This window comes from Felis catus, chromosome X (genome assembly GCF_018350175.1).
Source record: "Felis catus isolate Fca126 chromosome X, F.catus_Fca126_mat1.0, whole genome shotgun sequence".
Classification (NCBI taxonomy): domain Eukaryota; kingdom Metazoa; phylum Chordata; class Mammalia; order Carnivora; family Felidae; genus Felis; species Felis catus.
In genome coordinates, this window is record NC_058386.1 from 110,567,657 (window position 1) to 110,591,406 (window position 23,750).

At 45.7% G+C, this 23,750-nt stretch overlaps 2 protein-coding genes across 3 annotated transcripts in view; both read right to left on the minus strand.

Moving 5' to 3' along the window:
* Window positions 1-4,027: 4,027 nt before the first annotated feature.
* Window positions 4,028-4,869, minus strand: PLAC1 (placenta enriched 1). The gene has a single exon (XM_019824327.3). It carries the CDS (start codon window positions 4,867-4,869, stop codon window positions 4,231-4,233), a length of 639 nt encoding a protein of 212 aa, XP_019679886.1. The 3' UTR covers window positions 4,028-4,230.
* Window positions 4,802-23,750, minus strand: part of PABIR2 (PABIR family member 2) — a 203,717-nt gene continuing 184,768 nt past the window's right edge. Inside the window, exon 11 of one of the 2 annotated variants that reach the window (XM_019824324.3) lies at window positions 4,802-4,927. In XM_019824324.3, coding sequence (XP_019679883.1) covers window positions 4,882-4,927 — 46 coding nt within the window. In that variant the 3' untranslated portion in view covers window positions 4,802-4,881. The remainder of the gene's footprint in view (window positions 4,928-23,750) is intronic. The other variant, XM_019824326.3, reaches the window with a different exon arrangement.

The window sequence follows — 23,750 nt, forward strand, 5'->3', positions numbered from 1 at the left end:
GAGCCTGTTTGGGATCTTCTCTCCCGCTCTCTCTGCCCGCCCCCCACCCACCAAAAAAAATAAAGAAATAAACCTTTCAAAAGGTACATAATTTAGCCAGTTCAAAGTGCATTTTTTTGGTTACAACAATTTTATCTTCCCGTCTTTGGGATGGCTCTTATGCTTAGGAACTCTCCGCCCCTTCTTCGGTACCAGTCAACGGGATTGAGCACCGACTGAGTACCTTCACCAAGGGCCGTGTAAGAGAAAGGCGAACCAAAGAAGCAAACAAGTAGGAGAGGGTGCCCCGTGCTCAAGAAGGAGGCGGTCCAGTGCAGAAGGGACACGCAGCCAAGATGGCCGCAGTACGCTCTCCCTAACTAATGACACGTCCAAGTCAACGAGTGCAGACTACTCCTAAATTCTGACAACTCGTGCCTAATTATACCGAGACGTTTACCGGGCAAGATCTGATTCTTGACCACCATGTTGCTTTGCGTGTTTGTCCTTGCTGTTTTCTTTGTCTAGAATGCCCTTCCCCGCCAACGTCCCCTAATGAAATTCTCTCTCTCGGCTTTATGGCCTAGTTCAAAGGCTCCCAATTCCATGGTGACTAGGCTTACTCCACCTTGACTCATCTCCTTCCATCTCTTGATCACTTTTGCTTGGTCTCCTTTGATGTATCTGCTTCTTTTCCTAACTGTGCCTTGAATATTAAGTGTTAGGGAATTCTGACACTGTGGTCCTGATTGCCTGTATGCACGTGACCTCTCCAAGGCCGTATCTCCCAGGAATTACCCCTTCCAACTCCTTGAGCTAATTCCTGGTCTCATCCACTGGGATGTTACTATCATCTACCAAACTCCACACATCTAATCTGGACTCATCTTCACCCCTGTCCTCTCGCCTCTCTCCAATTTCCTCACTTAAATCCAGAGCTCGCCATGTCTTCTGAGCTTCTCAGGCTCGAAATGGTGATACCTTCTTTGATTCAATCCTTCATTGTCACAGACAGATCGGGATTCAGCTCAAGTCTGATGCCCTCCATGAAGGCTGCTCTCTGTGCTCCGGAGTTTTCCACCCTCCAAATTTGCCTACACTGCTCAATTGATCTCTTAATCATGAATGGGGCTTATATCCACATGTAACTGTTTTGTAGGCTAAAAGGAACGAAGTCTTGTCGTTCTTCACTTGAAATAGTTCTCATTTTCATCTCTTCCCACCCTTTGACCCGTTCGCCATCCGGCTCCACACGTCTTCTCGCCTGGTTTGGAGCTATAGCCCCCAAGTGTCCACCTTCCAACAGTGTGCTTCTTCACCCTGCCCCAGTGCTTGTGCCCACCAAGAATGTTCTTCGTCCTCTTCTCTGCCCAGCTAACTCGTCCTCATTTTCTAAGAGTGGGGTCATTGCCCACCTCTACAAGGAAATCTTCCTTGGATCTTGGGCTGGATCTTCCAACCCAGCTAGAGGCTTCTCTTCTCGGGGAGGGCGTGTTGAGTACAGTGGGAGAAAGCGGACTTTGGAGCCAGACAAACCTGGGTTTGAATCTGCGTGACGTTCCTTACTGCGTGGCCTCGATTTGCCTGAGCCTCAGTTTCCTCATCGACAAAACTGAGAAACCAATGTTTCTCTTGCAGCCCTATTGTGAGGATTGGATGAGATTATACATATGAGGTGTCTGGCACACGGAAACGACTCTTATTACCATGTGCGTCTGGCGTCTCTTCCGAGGCTGACTCGTTGCACAACCCCAGGGGGTGTCTTGGTGAAAAGTGCTCCTTGCATTTGTGAAGCACACAGCCTGCACGTGGCGACCCAGGTCTAACGTGTCCAGCATTGAGTTACTTCTGTGTGTTGTGGCGTTTAATAATCTGGGAATTTCTGAAGAGAGGACGAGGCCGGGAAGCGCTGCTACCTCTCGAGCCTCACTTCTTGCCACTATCAACTGCCCCTCCCCATCATAGTGGACTAAACTCCTTGTGGTCTTTCTTTTTTCTTATTTGAGAGAGAGAGAGCAGGAGAGAGGGGCAGAGGGAGAGAGAGAGAGAATCTTAAGCAGGCTCCACGCTCCGCGTGGAGCCCTATGTGGTGCTCGATCCCACGACCGTGAGATCATGACCTGAGCCGAAATCAAGAGTCAGACAACGCTAAACTGACCGAGCCGCCCAGGCGCCCCACTACCTGTGGTCTTTGTGATGGTCACAGCTCACATCCGCTGCACAGCTTTTCTCTGAGCTGGAATACTTGTTTCCTCTTGACCAGGCTGCTGGTTTCATTCACCACTGCACACTCAGCACCTATCATAGTGTCTGGAACAGAGGACAAGCTCCATAAACGTCCGTTGGATGAATATGGTGCTTTGGGGGGGGGGCTTATCTGGTTTTCCTCAGAAAGGGGCAGGAGATTTTTAAATGAACAGTTGTGTCTTCAATACCACGACTGCAATGGACTGTGCATCCCCCACGTTCAGATGTTGAAATCCTCACCCCTCCCAGGGTGCTGGTATTAAGAGGTGGGGCCCTGGGGAAGTGATTCGGTCATGAGAGTGGGGCCCTCGTGCATGGAATTAGTGCCTTATAAAAGGAACGCCAGAGAGCTCACTCGCTGTCTTTCCATCACGTCTTTCCATCACAACCAGAAGACAGCAGCTTGGAACCTGGAAGAGTGCGTCACCAGGCCTGATCTTGAATTTTTAGCTTCCGGAATCATGAGAAAGAAACGTCTGTTGTTGACAAGCCCTCCAGTCTATGGTACTTGGTTACAGAGGCCTGAACAGATCTGACACAACGACTGCATTTCTGATGTCTACTCATGTGCTGAATGACTATAATATCATGCCCACTGTGTATAATATCACGTACATTGTGCTAACGCTGCTTTCTAATTACTTCTGAATTTGTTTGTTTATTTATTTACTTATTTACTCATTTATTTGAGAGAGACAGAGAGAAGAGCATGAGTGGGGAAGAGGGGCAGAGGGAGAGAGACACTCCTAAGCGGGCTCCCCACTCAGTGCGGAGTCCGACATGGGGCTCAATCCCATGACCTTGGGATCATGACCTGAGCTGAAATCAAGAGGCAGATGCTCAACTGACTGAGCCACCCAGGTAGCCCCAACAGTGCCTGCTGCTTAATAGGTATGTGGCCTTGGGCGAGTTTCTTAATCATTCTGTGCTTCTGTTTCCTGTAAAACGGATATAGTAAGAGTACTTCTCTCAAGGTTGTGGTGAAGATTAAATGAGATGCTTCTACTCTCTGGAATGTTCTCTCTCAGATCGTGCCAGGGCTGGCTCCTTCTTCACATCAAGACTCAGGTTAAATGACTCCTCAGGGTCCCTGTCCGCTCTGACCCTTTCTCCAGCTTCTCTCGTATTACCTGGTTTTAAGTTTTTTTCATGGCATTCGTTGCTCTTGCGATGTATCGTTGTTTACTTATTTGTTTGTTTATTAGCTGTGTGACCTCAATTTCTCTGAGGCTCAGTTTCAATTCACTGTCTGAGCTCAATGCCTAGAACGGTACCTGAAATGCAGTAGCGCTCAGTGGATGTTTGGCGAATGCATTTATTCTCCTTTTCCAAGTATTTGAGAAAGTGAATGGACAGCCAAACCTGGGTGAAAGCTTTCTGATCATGAAAGTCGGGGAATAAAATTCCTTCCAAAGCACTATCAGTCTGTGGCTAAACAGAAGATCCAGCCCTTGGCCTCAGGAGCTTACCATCTAGTTGGTGGGAAGTGACTTGAGTAATTCTTAGAACCACTGGTGGTTTATAAATCACCAGGTTGGAATCCGTGCCTCCCCCGAATGAAAGGTGATACGGCCATTGATCAAAGTAAGAAAGTGCGCAGTTCGTCACTAGGGCTGAGTGGTGCAGCGTGTTCAGTGAAATGGGGACACAGAGGGAGGGATTCAGTTGGGGGCCTTCAAGGAGAGCGCAATCATCCCAGTCAGAAGACACCAGGCATGCATGTTTGTAAAGCGCTTAGAACAGTGTGTGGCCCATAGTAAAAGTTATGTGTGTGCTTCTTAAATAAAAAGAGCTGAACTGATGCTTTTATGCCATCAAAATTTTATTTTTTCTTTTAAAAAAGATATAAAAATATAAGCAAGCTTTATTCATGAAGTTACTATGAGTTGTCCTCTCTCAAAAGCACTCACAAAGGGGATGCCAGAACACTTATTTGTCTGATACTAGAAAATATTATATACTAACGTCATAAAGAGCCTCTACAGGAGACCTCAAACCTGGGGATCACATGGACCCAATCAGATCGTCTGAGTGAAGAGACCAATCCTCAGAAATATTAACAAGGGAAGATGGTTGCATAAGCTGGCCCTCCTGAGCCTCTGCTTGGTGACATGGGGCCTGGGCATCCTCTTCTTCGTTGAACACACAAGGTGGGCATTCGCAGTTGGGCCTCTGGTTGGACTGTGACAAGGTGAACACCTCACCGCATGCCTCACCATTCTGGGTTGTGGTTCCTGTGCCACTGGCTACTTTCGCGGAGCAGGGCAGAGTAAGCCATGGGGACTGCTGGGGAGCTGCACATGATACTGGGATCACCTGCTTAGAAGAGGTAACTTTTGAAACATAGTACAACTCGGTGCTATATAGAACCATATCCTGAGAGATAGCCTTGGCCCTGATGCCACATTCAGTGACACGGTAGGTGAACTGGTACATGTATGGCTGAACGTGGTTGGCAGGGCAACCCAGGCCCATGTGTAACTCATGGAAATGAACATATACATCATTATTCAACAAGAAGGGGTGTACTGTGACCATGAACCAGTCTGCAGAGCACAGTACAGTCATCGGACTTTGTGCGGAACAGGCCGAAAACACAGAGGTGAGGATGACCATCCCTCCTATCAACTCCAAAACTTTCATCCCTGTAGCTGATCAGGTAACGACTCTCAGGAAACAGGAAGTTGTCTGGTGAGGATTTCTAGAGCATACAAAAACACAAAAGGCAAATCATCTTATTTCCTATTGGAAGTTCAAACACAATCATTTTTTTAAAACAGAAGTATTTTTAAGGCTAAAAGAGTAGAACCTAAATGTTCTCAAAAAAGGAAAAGGGGTAAATATGTGAGGTGATGGACGTGTTCATTAACTTGATTGGGCGAATTCTTTCATGACGCATACGTATGTCAAACCATCATGTGGCACACTTTAAATATCCTATAATTTTATTTGTCCATTATACCTCGATAAAACTGAAAAAAAAAAAGAAAACAAAGAAGAGGAAAACATTCTTGTGAGAGAGAACTGAATTTTCATTGTCAGAACTCACATGTTGATGGATGACTACAAATGGCTTCTCTAAGTGGCTTTTACCATGCTGTTTTGATATAAAACACATATCCCCCATATACAGAATGAGTGTCTACACTGGTCAGCAATGGCATCCTTTTTTGTTGTGTGTAACCCCAACAAAAAAGAAGATGAAATGATTTTGGGGCCACACATTAAATAAGGTGACAGTTGAATTCAAGTTGGCAGCCCCAGTGTCCTCCCATGTACCATAAACGACCCCCCCCCATTGCCTTGTTTTTGGTTTAGAACAAACAGAACTCAATAAAAGCCAGAGAAGAAACTGTGGTTTATTACTGACAACCACATATGGCAATCTCCACAAGTGGCTCACTTGAATTGAGCCAATGGATACTTCATAAACTCTAGCAGCAGCGTCATCAATTGTTGCGACCGATGGATTCCCTGATATCTCAGTCAGGCCACGTTGTAACATCGTGAAATCACAGAAACAAAAAATGCTGCTTTATACTTTGTGTAACGATCGACGAGGTATCCCCTGAAATATTCTTTGCGGCCACGGTTTCCACCTCATTGAGTCATATTCTTTGCTTTACGGTTTTATTTTATTTTCACTAGCTTTTTATTTCTTTTCTTTTCCAATGGGAAGCTCTGCAGCCACTTCCTAGGCCTTTTACCTCCTAAAGAGTGGCAGGTAGAGCAATTCTAAGAACATATGTCTAAAACACAATGTCAGAAGGGGAAGACAAGTGAAACACGAAGGAAGGAAGAGGAATATCATCAAATATTGCCCAACCCAGGTCTCATCTTAAAAGTGAAAATGACATAAACCAAACAGAAACAAACCTAAACTTCCAAAGGAAAATGTATATGCACAACTGTAGGGTTTTACGTTTGTTCTTCTCTGATGGGTTAAGTGACCCCTGCATATATGAATTCACCCTTCGACTATTATTTATTGAGTCCTACTATGTGCACAGCATTGTACTAAAAGGCATCCCAAGCCATTTCTACCCTCCTCTTTTCCCCGGTTGCAAAAATGCAACTTTCTCTTCCTTTGATATTGATGAATTTGCTGCATTCTTTGATGGAAACCATGGCATAATGGGCCCACTAGAAAAGTGCACTGGCCTGGATGAAATGCTTTGTTTCAGACACTTGCTCTGATTGGTACAGATTGGGCCTCCCTACCTCTCTCATTAGTGACTTCTCATTCTGTTGGGTGTAAAGAGAAGTCTAAGGGGTCTATCTGGGTCCTCCCTTTCCTCTTGGTTTGTTCTGAAATATCCCTCCTGGGATTGCCTGTTTGTTTCTTGCAAAGCAAAAACAGAAGCAGCAGCAACAAACAAACAAACAAAAAAAAAACCCTGACCCTCTTACCCCTCCCAAAAAACCAAAACAAACAAAATAAAACGGCAACAACAACAAAACACAAGTAAACTCTGATGCCAGCTGGTCTTGGATAATGACTCAACAGTTAAATAAACAAACCCCTTGCTCTGGAATGATGCTTGATATTTGCTGAGATAATCACTCCACCACACTATTCACTACTGTCCTGGGCTGGTGAAGTCCACCCTACCCGGAGCATGTTTTAGGAGCGGCTTTCTCTCCCCCTCTCTCTCCTCTCCGTGCTACTATCATCTCATAGCCTGGATCTGTTGGCCCTGAACAAAAACCTCCCCTTTGAGTAGTTCCTGGAATAGGCCAAAGAAACAATCCTTCCATTGCATTTTGGGTGTTCAAACCCAACACTGAGACCCAAGTTCAAGGCCAGGTTCTGGCCCAGGGAGTCCTGCCTTCCATTTCTGCTCCCTTTCTCAAGCATCTTCCCTATCCCTCACCCCCCTCCGCCCTCTCAGGAATAATCCCAAAAGGGTTATAAAAAGCCCAGAGCCTCTGAGAAACAAGACAGTCCCCCCCCCCCTCCAAGCAATCATTTTAGGCCACTTCACCTCTACACCCACTTTTGAATGACATTGCACCAAATCGGTCTTGAAGAAAGGGGTTTAGTAACATCACTAAGTTTGGGGGTTCATTTAGTACAAATTTCCAAACTCAGGGCAGTCTCTCTTTCCTGTGTTATTTATTTATTTATAGCCAGGAACAGCTTGCCACATGAGGGAAGACATAAATGAAGATGCCCATGTGTGTGACACCATGCCTTTGAGTGCAGATAAAACTTGAACATGAAGTCAGTGGGACCCACATTCAAGACCCTGCATCTCTGAGGTGGCAGGGAGGAGTGAGGAGGCCGGAAGGGGAGCAGAATGTAGTTGCTAATGAGCTCGCTAACCCTAGCTGGATGCCACACTTTGGGAGTTGCTCCGTTTTACTGAGTACAGGCATCATCACCACTGGGCACCCTCCCTTCGCAACCCCCCCGCCCCGCCGCTACCTGCCATTCCCAGGAAGGGTAGAGGCTGTGTGTGTGTGTTGGGGGGTGGTTGTAAGTCATTCACAACACAGTGTGGAATGATCAAATCAAATGGCCTTTCTAACTTCTGAGACGTGCTGGCAGGACGGGATCTTTGGGGCTGTGCACCGCATCCCGGGAGCTGTGGACAGAATCCCATTTAAAGTCTCCAGAAATCTTCAGAGCTAAGGGAGCTGAGGACATGGAAGAAATAAATGCAGAGAAGGGAGTGCTCACCTTGGGATTACTGTCCAGCTTCTTGAAGAAGAGGAGGGGGAGGAGGAGGGGGAGGAGGAGGGGGAGGAGGAGGCGGGAGGAGGAGGGGGAGGAGGAGGGGGAGGCATTGGCAGCTGGGCATTTAGAAAGCAGATCTCAAGGTTTGCGTTACCCTAGCCCCATTTTGACTTGATTGCAAATCATCCCTGTGACATTCCAGAAGCACTGGGCTTAGGTGCATTTGTATAGCCAAGCAGGGCTCAGCTATTGGTACAAGCTGTCCTGAACTGAGCTATAGAGGCGGACAAACCCAGAGCTACTAATGGCACCTGGATGCAAAATGTTTGCTTTCCCTGTAGCTACAGAGCACAGTAGCTTTCTGTTTTTCTAAATGTGGTCTATGCATATATATTTTCCATTAGTTCCTCTGACAGCGTTTTCCTCCTTCCTTTTATTTTTTTCAAGAACTCCCTAATAAGCTTAATTCTTAATAGGTCTCATTCATTCATTCATTCATTCATTCATTCATCTTTTACATTTAAAAAAATCATGAACTGTTTCATTCTGGGAATGTAAACTCTATTTCTTAATGTCTTACAGGAAAGAGATTGAATATTGGCGTGAACACAGAGCATTTTTAATCTCAGGAAGAAAAGATCCTTTTTAAAAGAGACAAAAGTTGCAGTCCCAATTAGTTTTGTGCTGTTTGTGTTTCGTGAAAGCAGACGGGATTTTTGCCCCCCCGCCCCCCATCTCCTCTGATGTCGTTAGAGACACATATGAACTCTTTGCATGGGGATTGGGGAGGGGAATTAGCTAAACATTTCCACATCTGGTTTTGGAACGGTTTGGAAAAAGAACTCGCTCCATAGGCTCCTGGAAGCTTTTTGGGTCGACAGTTATTTATTTTTAAAATTCAGTATACTCATGACAGCATAGTTATCAATTGTATATTGTTTTCCCAGAATCTTGTTGTCAAAACAAAAGGAAACAGAGGGGAAAAGGAAACTCCAAAGCAGTATGCAATTATCTCAGGGAAATATAACTGTCAGGGCTTTGATTTGCAGCAAAGTTTGTTCATTCTCTTGCAGCTGATTTGAAGAAAAAAGAGTCTGAGTCGGAGCAAAGATTCTTTGACAAAACAAGAACAGAAAAAAGAATCCTAACACTTTGTGAACTCTTTCGCCCAGAAACTCAAATAGTCACATTTTGACTTTGCCCTGCCAGCTACCTCGAGGTTTGGGAGGCTTTTAAAATTGAATTCTTTGGATACAGCCCAGTTTTAAAGAATTAGTTGCTTCACTGCTCTCAAAGAAAGTGGGGATTGTGATTGTACTAATGATGTTGAAGGTACATTAAAGTGAGTTAGAAAATTAAATAACTACTTTGGTGGAATTTACATTAATTCTAAAGAATCCAGGTCCAGCTCAGTGTTGCAAGCTGGCGAAGCATGGTGTTTAAGTTACCGCACGCTATTCATCATTGTGCGCGGAAGAAGAATTATGAACTGCTAATGCTTAACAATGTCCACCTTCTCAACAGAGGAAAACACCTTGACTCAACCCTAGAAAAGACTTCATTCAAATTAAATGAAAGAGTAGTCATTAAAAACGTTTTCACTGATTCTAAGAGTAACTGTAGAAAAGTGGAGAGATACAGAAAACAGAAGAAAACACTTCTTAACCTTCAAAGTAACCATTGTTAAATTTTTGGTTTATATACTTCTGGATTTGGGGGGAATGTAAATATAAATATAAATATAATCCATATATAATATATATATAATCCATATATATAAAATGCACATACATGTATAAAATCCATATATATATAAAATCCATATATATATATAACCCATATCTATGTATAAAATCCACATATATGTATAATATATAATGTATATATATGTATGTAAAATCCAAAGTCATTTCTGGAAAAAAAAAGTCAAGGATTTTTGAAAGCTGTTCTTAATTTTTGACATTGAATTTGAAAGCAATCAAAGCATTATTTTTGTTTGGGCCATCTGGTTTTGTTCTTATAATCTGTTAAGCTATCAAGCATAGTTTAAATGTCATGGTTCATCTCCTGCACAAATAAAGGTTGCGAAATAAGTAAGAGCCCAAGATCCCTTGTAAGAGAAGTTTCTGTTGGGTCACAACTTTAGTTGCTTAAAAGGTGAGGAGTCCAACGTGAAATCAAACCATAATAAGGCTACATAACAAGGGTAAACCGTACCCTGACTGCACGTAAGTATTTCCAAATAAATACAGAAAGCTGTACTTTAGTGGAAATTGCAAATATCAGGTCATGGGAACTCCTTCCCTTTCGTGCCGAGAAGCCGAGTTGGTTTAATTTTAAAGTTGAACGAAGGGATGTATTTCATAATTTCCGTACAATGTAAGGAAAATCCCAAAGCCATGCCCCTAATTCAGTTTACGTTTTAATCTAATAATTTATTTGAGTTTGATTTTTCCGAAAAACTACACCCTTTGCCACGAAGTCCCAGCGTCCTTTCTCATTTTACAAGACAAGGTGAGCTCGGGTCTGTGCAGGACTCCCAGCCCACAGCAACGGGGCTGCGTTTGTAACCCATTAGCAGTCTCGGGGGGGTCTGCCCAAACCAGATAAAGGCCTGTTCTCCTGAGATGATTTCCGGATGTTACCAACAGAAGGCAGAGGATCGAATCAGATGCTCCTTCAAGGGCCTCACCACCTCTTTGATACACCTGTGTCAATAAATGAGGGCCCTAGATGGCTTCCAGAAATGGTCAGGCACATTCCTCTCTCCCTTTCAAAGTCGGGATTTTTGGGTACAGGTTTTCTTAAAGCGAGGTGCACATATACGGCCCCAGCGGAAGGATGGCTTGAGTCCAGATCAAACCACAGTTGACTTTATAGGTTGCCTGGCTGATTTTTAACTGGCTTGAGCAACATGCATCTTTCCCAAATCCAGAGCTATCCTATGTACGCCCCACCCAAAATGTAGCGACTTGGTGCGTGTGTGCACACCCTGACTGAGGCTGTTCACCATCCCTGGGGCCCTGAACGGGAGCAAAGGTTTAGAAAAAGGTCCTCTGATAGCAAGGCCGACGGTCATTGTTACAGAGCCTATAATTTGGGAGGCATGCTGTATATCGGAGTAGTTGAAGATGTACTGCTCGGTGGCCAGTACGCTGTGGGAAGACCGAACCTCACACATGCATATGCACGCGCACACACACACAGGACGGATGGACAGACAGACATACGCACTAAGGAGAAAGGAAAGCCCAGACCCGTTCCCTTCTATTGCCCTCATCCCTCCTATTTTTCTCCATTCCTTAATCCTGGGACTGTAAATTCCTTAAGGAACTGGGTATTGGTCTACGACAGTGTCTGGTACATAGTAAGTACTCAGTAAATATTTATTGAATGAATGACCACCAGCCACCTGCCCCTGTGCCTCCTTGCCCGGTCCCTAAGGGCCTGAGTCTGGTTATCGGCTAATCCCCTGCACCACTTCTTCCCCAGACTCCCAGCTGAAGGCCTGGAATAGCAGCAGAGTCTTTCTTCGTAGAGTGCAGGGCCCCTGTCAGAGGTCAAGGGTCAAGGTCCCCAGCCTGCCCACTTGCCTACCTGACTGCCTACTTGGCTTGCTGATGCCAAGGGCTTCACATCTGCTCAGCACAATGGTACCCACTTCCCTCTCAAGGAGCTCTTAGCCAGCCACTCCAGACAAAGCCAGAATTCCTTATACTACCCTCCTCGCCCCCCCGCCCCGGTCACTTTCTTCCTTCCTTCTGTCAAGCACCCAAACAACCAGTGTCAGCATGAGTGGATTCAGCCACAGAGTCACAGGCTATCCCCACTCTGATGGTCTCGGGCAAGTGAACTAAGTCAACCTCTAGAGAGAAGACAAGGTGCTCTTCTCCTCTGGTCTGGCTTTACATGGGAAGAAAGAAATTCTCAAGCCCCAGCCAGGCCAAGTCCAGGCAACCGAGAGACGGTGTAGTCAGCACGGGAAGCCTCCGGCCTACAAGGTCCTGGGAGAGCCTGCAAGGGGCTTGCTGGAGTCACTGGGTTGACTGAGGCACATAGTCACGGCCCCCCGAAGTTGCCCGTGGAGGGGATTCCGTCCGCCAGGAGGAAGCTAAACCACGGGCTGCATATCTGTTCCTCCTCAGGGCGCATCTACGTGCCCGCTGCCAGACCCGAGCACAGAGGTAGAAATCACAAAACAGCAGAGGCTCCTGGGAAATCGGAGGCAAAACGGGTTCAGTCTCCCCTCCCGCAAGTTGACCCTGGGCTCACTCTGAGCTAGCCTGGCACCCGCCACTCTGCAACTTCACAACAAGAGAGAGATCCAGGCCAACTTCAGCCTTTGTTTCAGTGTCCCCTAGCCACAGGGCTCCCCAAAATGCTTCGAAGTTGACCCCATCTTCACATATTTTATTGGTAAATACCACTCTCCATTTCTTTTACCCGTACCTTGTGTATAACAAAGGTTTGATACTGAGTGTGATAGCCCCTTATCCTAGCAGTCCCAAATCGTTGGGGCAGGGAGTTGGCCTGGCACGTTCTTATGCAATTCATATTTGGTTAAAATATGCAAATAATGTGTAACATTGTGGGTCAGCTATACTTAAAAAACACACTGCAAAAAATATATATACTTAATAGGTTGAACTTGTGTTCATCATTTGTGTATCGTAACATATAAGTAATTAAAAATATGTAACATACAGACGTTAAAATAAATACAAAATGCTGACCTATTATATTATTATCCCTGATGATATATACATATGTGACATATAATACTATTATGATATGATTAATGACAAAAAGAAGTCTCCTTTGCCCTGGCAATCTATCATTCCCTTAACAAAGAATAAAGGATCCTCATGACATTTTTCTCAAGGGCCAAGACTTGAAATATATGTATATAATATATGCAAACATATGCATATGTATATACTATACGCCAATATGTATAATATAATATATAACCCCCACCCTTGGTCACTGTCCTTCCTTTTTTAAAAGAGTTTATTTTGAGAGAGAGAGAGAGCACGCACGTGTGCAAGAAGGGGAGAGGCAGAGAGAGAGGGAGAGAGAGAATTCCAAGCAGGCCCCATGCTATCAGCACACGGCCCGTCATGGGGCTTGATCTCATGATCCGTGAGATCATGACCTGAGCTGAAATAGAGAGTCAGATGCTTAACCAACTGAGCCACCCAGGCACTCCTATCCTCCTTCTTTCTATATGTATCTAGTATATATTATATTATATTATATTATATTATATTATATTATATTATATTATATTATATCGATTATATTATATAATATATATAGAGAGAGATAGATATAGATATATATTTATGGTTGAATTGTGTCTCTCCAAATTCATATTTGAAATCCTAACCCCCAGTACCTCAGAATGTGACCTTATTTGGAAATAGGGTCTTTACAGAAATCATCAAGTTAAAATGAGGTCACTGGGGTGGACCCTAATCCACTATGACTGACGTTCTTACAAAAAAGGGACGTTGGGGCACAGGGACCCTGCAGAGGGAAGACAACGTGAAGACACATGGGAGAAGACAGCCACGGGACTGGAGCGAATGAAGCATCTGAAGCCCAAGAATACCCAGAATTGTCGGCAAACGTCAGGAACCAGAAGAGGCGAAGAACGATCCTCTCCTAGAGCCACCAGAGAGAACATGGCCCTTCTGACACTTGATCTTGGGCTTGCGGCTTCCTGAACTGAGAGAGTAAATTTCTGTTGTTTTCAGCTACCTAGTTTGTGGTGCTTTGTACAGCGGCCCTTGCAAACTAATAAATATATTTTCCCAACCAACTGAGCAGACACACATGCTTCCTTCCTGAGATAAGAGCTTGCAACTATGTATGTTCTGACTCTGTGTCTTGCTACAGCCTTAAATTCCATTCGGAATTACAAAGATGGTGAGACAAGGAACAGAGACAACGTGAAGATAAGAGGAGCCAGTCAAAGGGGTGCTGGCGCTGGACGTCTACAGGAGAAACCGAGCGGGGTGGGGGGTTAGTGTCATATCAGGAAGACTTTCTTATTCTAAAAGTTGTCCAAAAGTGAAGGGAGACAGCAGGGATGAAACCAAGTTTTCTTGGTTCTCAGGAGGCATTCAGGTAGAGGTGGGATGGGCACTGGTCAGGATGACTGGAGAGGGCATTCTGTCCTATTGGCAGGCGGGAGATCATAGGGTCTTTAAAGTTCGATTACAGGATGCTGCGTGCGCGTTCCCATGTGTGCATTCATAATATCATCATTCATAGTGTCCAGAATTATGTATCCTAATGTGCTCATAATTAGCATGTATATTATAAACACAGGCATGGGAGAACACACACACACACACACACACACACACGCACGCACGCACGCACACCCCATGTGTGCATAGGTTATATATATAGGTCCTTTGAGAGTCTCACAATGTCATTGATGCCCAGAGCCTCTAAACCTGACACATGGAAGACTATGGAATACGACCTACCAGGGACTGAGCCCCCAGTTGTGACTGGGGCTTAAAAGAGGCAGGTGAAAGGGGAGATGGACGGCAGGTCACAGTGTTAAGGAAGATACTCAGAATGAGGCTCACCGCTCTGCTCTAAATGTTGGGGGAGCTGACATGGCCTTTCTATAAGTGGCACGATCTGGGCACCTGGGTGGCTTAGTCGGTTCAGCGTCCGACTCTTGATTTTGGCTCGGGTCATGATCTCACAGTTCCCAAAATCGAGCCCCGTGTTGTGCTTGGTGCTGACAGTGCTGAGCCTGCTTGGGATTCTCTCTCTCTCTCTCTCTCTCTCTCCCCCTCTCTCTCTCTGCTCTCTCTGTCTCTCTCAAAAAAAAAAAAAAGTGGCATGATTTCTGAAAGCTCCTCACCAAGGGTTCTTTTTCCAAACTTCTTGCACCGGATTGCAAAGGCTGGGGCTCTGCTCCTTGGAATTTCATCCATGGAGGCTCCAGCACAGCTGTAGGGCAAGTGGTCCAGAGTATAAACATTTTCTATTTAACCTAGAAGGGAGGTAGTCATGGCTTCTTTTCTATACTTAGGCTTCTTAGCAGTGTTTTAACAATTGCAGAATTCAAAGAATTTTAAAAGTTTGAACATATAAGGGTCACATATGGCAACAGGTCTCAAACATTTTCTTTTCTTTTTTTTTTTTTTAGAAAGAGAGTGCGTGGAAGGGGCAGAGGGAGGGAGGGAGGGAGAGAGAAAGAGAGAGAGAGAGAATCTCAAGCAGGCTCTATACCAAGCATAGAGCCTGATGCAGGGCTTGATCCCACGACTGTGAGATCATCGCCTGAGCCAAAATCAAGAATCGGACGCTTAGCCAACTGAGCCACCTAGGTGCCCCTCAAACATTTTCTTTAGTTTGGATATCTTTTCTTTGCATAGAAAACCCCCAACAGCGTGTGCTCTCTCCAGTTATCTCCCTAGATCCTTGCAGCTCTCCTGTAAGGTCCCCAAAGATAGGCATTGCATGTTAAAACCGTGGAAATGGGATCCCAGAAGGGCAGAAAGCCTTGGCCAAGATCAAGGATGGCTAAGTAGATTTGGGCCTCAGGCCTTCCCACCAGCCTACCTGGCTTCTCTTCCCCTTTACTCCGTCTACAACATTGTATGTTGTATCCATTATGAGTGAAGCATCGTGGAAAAGAAGAGAAAGCCCTGAAGTGGCCTGGCCTAGGGACTATTGCACCAAGATACGTGGCGGAGTTCTGCTCCAATGTCTGACGGTGGCCCCGTTACTCAGAAGAGGGAGACACAGCTAACTCCAACTCAGCCGAGGTTGCTGAGCAAACCAAAGCACAGAGGGCATCCAGGAGCAACATCCCAGAGCTGGGAAGAGCCGAGTGAAGTTCTAAGATGGCAAGTGGCAGTGAGGGGCAAGGACCAAGCTTTCTAGAATAGCCCAAGATTCGCAAAAGACAAGAGGAAGGATGGAGTATTCACAGACCGGAGAGGACAGATCCAGTCAGACACAGCTGAGCGGGTAGTGTGTGCCTCCTTGGCCCCTCTCACTCGGTAAAGTTTTCTTTTCACTCCTGAGTTATGGGAAACAAAGATGGAAACCGAATCTACCCACTAGACGGGGCCATTCATCAGAGGCAGCTGCCTGACCATAGAAACTAAAATTCCTTTGAAGAAGGAAGGAAGGAAATGAACATTTATTGAAGTTAGGAAACTCACTGAAGACACAGAACCAGTAAGTGGCAAAGACAGGACTGAGAGCGTCTGCGATGCTCACGAAGCTTCCATACCTTTCTTTCTAGTATATGCCAACTCTAAGAAAGTAAACACAGGGAGTGTTGAAAAAAGAGGACGTAAAAAGCATAGATTGTTTATGGGGATCAGAGTCTAGGGTGATGGGGAGGTGGGGAAATTAATAGCTTTTCAAGCAGGGGAAATGGAGGGGGGGAAAAGGCCGTAAACGAGAGACAGAAATTTAGAGGCACTCAGAGAAGATAATTCAAAATCACTGTTTATATTTTATCGCTCCTTATATTTTAGGCTTCTTGAGAACAAGCAGTCATTCCTGATTTCCATGTAACACATTTGTTCCAGAAGCTGCATGTATATCCAGAACATAATGAACTTGAGGACACACAGTATATCCAGGCCCTCCCAATCTATTTTGACAAGGGACATGTATATGGCTTCTGTAGAAAGCAACCAAATATGGCAGCCCCAAACTATGAAGACTGGCCTGCAGGCTCACCCAATAAATCTTTCTGAATGGAAAAAGGGTACCACACATTCCCAAAGTCTTACATTTGTTACGGAAGTGGGGAATCACATATTCCCGATTCCGCCCCGAGGACAGAGACTGTGTCTTTTTCTGATTTCATCACGTCTTTAAAAAGAATGCTGGGCTTTATTTACCGAGCCTGGACGTTTGTGAATCTCCAGACAGGGCTTGGATGAGAATGGGGGGGGGGAGGGGAACAGACAGCCAAATATAGATTCAGTGGGTAATTTTATATCAGTACCATGTTCTACACAACTAGGGCTAGGCAGCCCTAGTGCCCTGACAAAAGGCGGGTTTTCACCAACGTTTTGGTGCTCAAAAAAAAAAAAAAAAACAAAAAAAAAAGCCTAGTTAGTGAGTATAAAGAAAGCAGTAGGGCTGGGTGCTCTTTATTCCTGGTCGAAGCTACTAGCTGGAGATGTTACAGAGAGGAATTGAGTTTATTTCCCTCAATAATACCGTCTGGCATTCTGTCAGACTCTTTATGAAGAATCTTATATTGTTCGAGCCATGCTCTGGCTCGTAACAAGCACTGAACAACTGTGGCATCCACCTGTTCCAAATCAAGACTGGGGTATTAAGATCAGCGGTGTTGACCCATTAGAAGGGCCTGACCATTTTGTGTGGAAGGCGAACCTCTCCTAAGCCCAGGGATTAGCATGTTCACATGGGGACAATAACCGAAGCAGGTGCTCATTCTACGGGTGGTTCAGAGTAATTTTTCTGGCTGCCTAGAGGTAGAAGCTGAAATAGAATAAGTCCTCGAGGGCATGACCCCAGACAGGGGGTGGGGAGATAAGGGAGACACTCCTTGTTCTTTGCTTTATTGGAAAATGGAAAGAGAATCTCTGGGCACAAAATGGCAGCTTCCCTGGCTCTTCCGGGGCTGTTCTATAGAACAAGGGGGAAAGAGAATGGAGGATTAAAGAAGTATAAAGGATGGTCTTTTTCAAGGGATACGTTCATTTATCAATATGAGGTACCTTTAGATTCTGAGTCTCTTAGATAAGCAACACTCTCAAAAGGGCCACCTTATCATTATTTACAAAATAAACTGATTTTCAGAGAGGAAGACTTCTCTCTTGTCTCCCTTTTTGAGATTCTGCTTGTGGGAGTTTGTAGACCTAGGGGGGTATTTTTTTTTAATCAAGTTTTAAGTAGGGGCGCCTGGGTGGTTCAGTCGGTTAAGCGTCCGACTTCGGCTGAGGTCGCGATCTCACAGTTTGTGGGTTCAAGCCCCGCGTGGGGCTCTGTGCCGACAGCTCAGAGCCTGGAGCCTCCTTCGGATTCTGTGTCTCCCTCTCTCTCTGCCCCTCCCATGCTCATGCTCTGTCTCTGTTTCTCAACAATAAATACACATTAAAAAATTTAAATCAAGTTTTAAGTAGCATTTATTACTTCTAAATTTAAGAACTTACGGCTTTATTTTGCCATGTTCTTAAGATTCCATGAACCTATAAGGGTGACTGGAAATTTGGTGCTTGTAATATTCTGGTTCTTAATGCCCCTGTATGGACACATCCCTGGGACCTCAGGTTGGGCTAATTGGATATTGGGGATGGTAAGTGGTCTTGGTGAGGAGGTTACGGAGGAGACAATGACTTAGCTCACCTTATAGAGCACAATTGGGTGAAACTGTTATATGGACAGAAAAGGGGTGAGTAGGAAGTCATTATTTGAAAGTAATGAGGTCCTGGTGGGTTTAAGGCAGGACAGTCATAGTAGCTAAGTGGCTTTGATGTGTCACAGAGACGTGGATGAAACTGCCCTGGTTTTACTAGCTGTGGAACCTTGGGCATGTTACTTTCTAAGCTTTGTCTTCATAGTTTTGTGTGACGATTACATAAGACCATGAGTCTAAAACTGTCTTGTAGAGTTCCTGACATGGGAACACTCAACAAATATTAGCTATTGTTAAAATTATTATTGTTTTTTTAAAAAAATTTAATGTTTATTAATTTTTGAGAGAGAGAGAGAGAGAGGAAGAGAGAGCGTGAGCGTGGGAGGGGCAGATAGAAAGGGAGACACAGAATCTGAAGCCATCTGCTCAGAGTCTGAGACGGGGCTCGAACTCACAAACTGCGAGATCATGACCTGAGCCGAAGTCGGACGCTTAACCGACAGAGCCACCCAGGCGCCACAAACTTCCTACTGTTGAATATAGAAACTCAAGTAACTGCATTGAAACAGATTTCCCAGCACATTTTGGAAGCTCCTCAGCTATTTTTGTGCTGAAGTCTAAACCACACCTGAGTTTTTCAAAGGCCTGGGAGTTGGAGATATGGGGCTCTGTCACTTCCTAGCTGTGTGACCTTGGGCAAGTCACTTCCCCTTCCTGGCTTCAGTTTCCTCGTCTAAAACAGGGCCAGTTGCAACAAATACCTTGTGGTCTGGGGGACTGAACGAGGTATGGGCAACTGCACGTATGGGGCCTGGCACAGAGCAAGGGCCCGATAAATGGGAACTATAGAATAGGCTTGGGCAGACGGCCTGACTACAGGCTTCCTTCCACCACCACCACCCCCCCCCCCCGCCACCTCCCTCCACCCCCTTGTTAGTCCCAACGAGAGTGCCATCAATCTGCCACTCTCCTTGGGGGTTGCCGGAAATTCCTGGCACAGATATCTCCTACAGGGATGAATTTTGGATATTCCTCCGTCCACCCCGTTACCACTGAATTATGGGGGGAGAGAAGGAGAGAAGAACCATTGAGAGGGAGAGGAGAAAACAAACGTCTTCTGTATACTCCTGCCCTGGCGAGCCCAGGCGTATGCCTGAAATAGGTGTTCGGTAAATACTTGAGGAATGTATGTACAAATGAATGAAAAAAGCGAGGTGGCAGGCAGGCATCCGGGAAAGGAGAGAAAGAAATGGCAAGCTCTCTCCGACTCGGCCTGCACACCATCTCTATCTCGGGGGCCTCCCCTGGTCGTGGACCGTGACCAACCCCGAATCTCTCCTTTCTCTTGCCCAGACTACACGCAATACCCTTCAAGATACCCAGACAGGGGCTTGAGGCTGGATCAGGGCTCCCCACTTTGGGGCTAGGGCCCTTGTGTCTCTCTGCTGTGGGCAGAAAACAGCTTCATTCTCAGACTGCTCTCAGCGAGCTCCTCAAGGGATCTCCAGATACAACCCCTTCCACCATTTTGAGATTCCTTCCTCGTCCCGAGACCACGCAGTCGGGTGCGAAGGGACGGATCCACTGGTCCACTTCCATTTGTCTTTTACACACGGAAGCAACCTGACCACCTGGTCTGGCTGTGAAACATACGCAAATGAGTACAGACACCTGTACACACAGGTAGGTGAACACGTGCTTCAGATACACATGCTGACCACGGACAGGACTGAGGCCGAGGGTGATGCTTTTTATGGGCCACATTTAAAACCTTATGTGCTGTGGTTTCTCAGCGCCTTTCATAAGCTCGACTTCTGTTCTGACATTTGTTTCAAATAAGGTTTCCTTCCATAAAAATACCACTTAGGGACGCACATGCAGAATATGCATTTGGCTTTTCCTGGGTGTTAAATATTTTATTTGATGTGCTGATTTTCAAACTACATTGCTGGGAAATTAATAAACACTTAATTGCCTGTGTGACAACCTCTCAACACAGAAGCAACAGTGATTTGGATCCTGAATCCTTAATTCTTTACCTCTTGTTTTCCCTGTGAGCTCCCAGCCTCGTTTTCGCACCCAACCTCTGGTTACCCACAAATTCTACACATGGCACATGAAAGCAGGCAAAACATCTCCCCCCCCCAAAAAAAAAACCCAACAAGGAATTGGAAAAGGAGAGTGAGGGTTCTACCCTACGTGATGTGATTAAAAGTAAAATATATATATATTTTAAAGAGACCCATTAAGCCAGTCCTTTTGAACACACGTAACTTCCTGATTGGTTCCACGCTCACATCATCTCTGGCTCGATTTGGTTCTTGGGGTCTGATTCAGCAAGCTTTTGTTTTATCTCATGCCCCATGTGCTGAGAGTGCGGGGTGTCTAGAAGTTGCCCATTTTTTGTGAAAATAAAAAATACTGGAGAAAACCAGGGCTGACTTCCGATATGGGCAATTCCAGCTCATGGGCCGGGCGAACGAGCCCCGGGGAGTGTGTGGATGGGACCCGGAGGTGGAGGTAATTTGGGCCTCATAGCAGCTGGCCAGGCAGCTGGTGGAGAGCAGCTGCAGGAGGGGACAACTTCCATGGGGGGTAGAATTGAAAGTTGGACTTCTGTACAGAACTGTTCAAGGTGACCTGACCCTGGGTTGAATTCTATCCCTCGGTATATGTTACCGGCTTATGCTTTGACATTAGATGCAAAAGGGGCGGGAGAGTGAACCAGAGGCACAGAGAAGGACCTCTGCCTACTTCCGGAGGCACAGCATTGCTGGGGGATTTCAGGACCCAAAGGTGGCAATTTCCGTGTGACCTTCCCCTCAAGGCCACGTTGTGATGGAACTTAGCAGTGAGAATGTATCACCAACAGGGCACTCATTTAAAGTTAAAATGTCCTTTCATAACTTTTGGAAAGGAGGTTTGTATACACAGAGTATCTAGGATTTGCCCATTTCTGTTAAAAAAAAAAAAAAAAAAGAACTCCTTCCTGACTATAAATCCTGAGCTCTGTAAATAATTTTTGGGTCCAAGAAGACCAACAACTGGCATTTTCACACCCCACTGCCCCCCCCCTTCTCCACTTCTGGAGCCCACAGCAACGGGAGGGGGACAAGGCATCTGCAAGGGAGGACGTGACAGATCCAAATGCACATATTTATTTAGTAAACAAGCTCATAATCTTCGAAATTTTAAAATTCGCCATAAGCCAACACAAGCTCAGGCTTCATCTGCAAAAATGCACAGCATCCGCCTTAAAGGGATTTGGTCATTGCAGGAGGGTGAGAGTGACATTGTACCCAGGAGCACAGTCTTGGCCGGTAAAGGCAGGGAGCCTTGAGTCGAGGGAGGGGAGCAGGGGAAGGAGACAGAGGGGTGGCCAGGCCCCTTTGATTTGGTGGAATCCAAGGTCATCTCCTCACTTTCTCCTTCTCTTTCTCCCCCCCCCCCCCCCCACTCCTCCTCACTCACATTTATTGAGCACTTACAATATGCCAAGCACAGCACCCAGGGCTTTACGAGCCTTGCCTCATTTACCGTCCAGGACATTCTCAGGTGGGCACTGTTATCATCCCCGTGTTAGAAGGAAACCGAGGCCCAGAGAGTTTACATCACTTGTGCCTGTGGGTCACATCCTAGCAAGTGACCAGGGCTGAGGCCTGGTGAGATGGCTCCAGAGCTGGTTCTCTCTCCCCCAGAAGTCATGGAAGATACCTTTCTCATGAAGCCTCCCCTCGTGGGTCCCAACAGGATAAACCCCTTGGTTCTCTCGGACAGTTTCATAAAGAGAGGGCCCAGGCACACCACAGAAAGGGGCCAGGGGTGAGGGGTGGCGCCAGCCAAATGCTTCCCAATGATCCTTTTCATTCAACTGCCAACGTATTTCTTGGTTTTAAGAACTGATACGCTTTTTTTTCCCTTGCTTACAAAAATGCAGTTGAGCCTAGAAAAGCCCAATGTATAAGGCTCTGGTGCTCGTATTTTTTTTTTCCAGAGCACTTGGAAGAAGGTTCATACACAAAAAGTACGCACGTAGAAAAGTAGCATAAAATGGCCTTGCATAGATTGTCGTTGAGTACGATTTGATTCGTCACTCCCAGCTCTAGCTATTTTGCTGAAAACCACTCTCATCCGGTCAGCAAAGGAAAAGGGGGCCCGAGGAATACTCAAGGACACAGAGAGCTCGGGCTGGAGAAGGTGAGGAGAAACCTGGGATGGATTCAGTTAAGAACAGCAGAAAGCAGAAGAGGCGCTTGGGAAGAGGTTGACTTAGTGGGGGGGGGGGGGGGGGGGGAGCAGGGAGAAGCTAATTCAAGCACCACAGGCGTGGGAACCGGGAGGGTTGAGCAACAGCTCTGGTGTCAGGTGGCTGTGGGGAGTTATAGAGTGCACTGTAACTTGGGGACCGAATGTGGAACTCAGCCAGCAAGGACCTTGTTTCTCCTAAGGGACTAGGGCATGGGGGAAGCCTAGGTGGCCTGGGGCTGAATCATGGGATATTGAGAAGAAAAGCCAAGCTTATGTGTTAAAGGCTAAACAGGTTGGGCTTGTCCCTGAAATGTACTGACGTGTAACATGTGACTCCTCCCCCCTCCCTCCCGTTGGGAGAACCTGTGCTGCCTTACTGGCTGGTGGGGAGGGCTCCAATGTGAGTGACAGGGCATGGAAAATCTGGAGAAGCCTGATGGACAGCATTTGGATCCTAAGATCAAAATCTAAAGGAGAGTCTCCTCGCGCATCTTCTGTGGTCTTGCAACTAACTCAGTTCTTCCCTTGGGGGAAATAAATATAGGTCATAGAAACCATAATTTTTGATACGTACCAGTCCTTATTTAACCTGGACAGGCACTCTGAACTAGCAAATGGTTCCACCAACCCTTGGGCTCTACTGGAGGGGTTGGAGGGATCCTTGGTGGGTGGAAAGAACCCCCCAATGATGGCCACACGAGCACTGATGTCCACATTTTCATCACACATCCACGGCTTGGATTTCCTGCCTCAAAGAATGTGCAATGGGCCTGCAAAGCTCAAAGGGTATGAAGCCATCACTTTATTAGTATTAGCCCATGTCGTTGAACAGTGCTTTTTACTCCAGAGCATTTTCATATCTACTCAGTCTTATCTGATGTGGTAAGTGGGGTAAGTAATGTTTTTCCTATTTTTGTAAGACAGAAAATAAATACAAATCAAAGTTTATATTCCTCAATATGATTTTAAGTAACTATGCTTAATTCAATCTGGGTCTTGTTACCTCCCTTTTAACTCATCCAACAAATATGTACTGAGCACCTTCTCCAGACCAGCACTGTTTTAGGTGCTGGAATATATAAAAGTGAACTAAGACACAGGGCATTTGGCTGGCTCAGTTGGAAGAGCATGCAACTCTTGATCTCGCGGTCATGGGTTTGAGCCCCATGTTGGGTGTAGAGATTAAATAAATAAATAAACTTAAAAAAAAAAAAC

Bases quoted from the DNA above. Each gene is read 5' to 3' on its own strand.
- PLAC1 (XM_019824327.3), bottom strand. From the start codon at position 4,869: ATGAAAGTTTTGGAGTTGATAGGAGGGATGGTCATCCTCACCTCTGTG.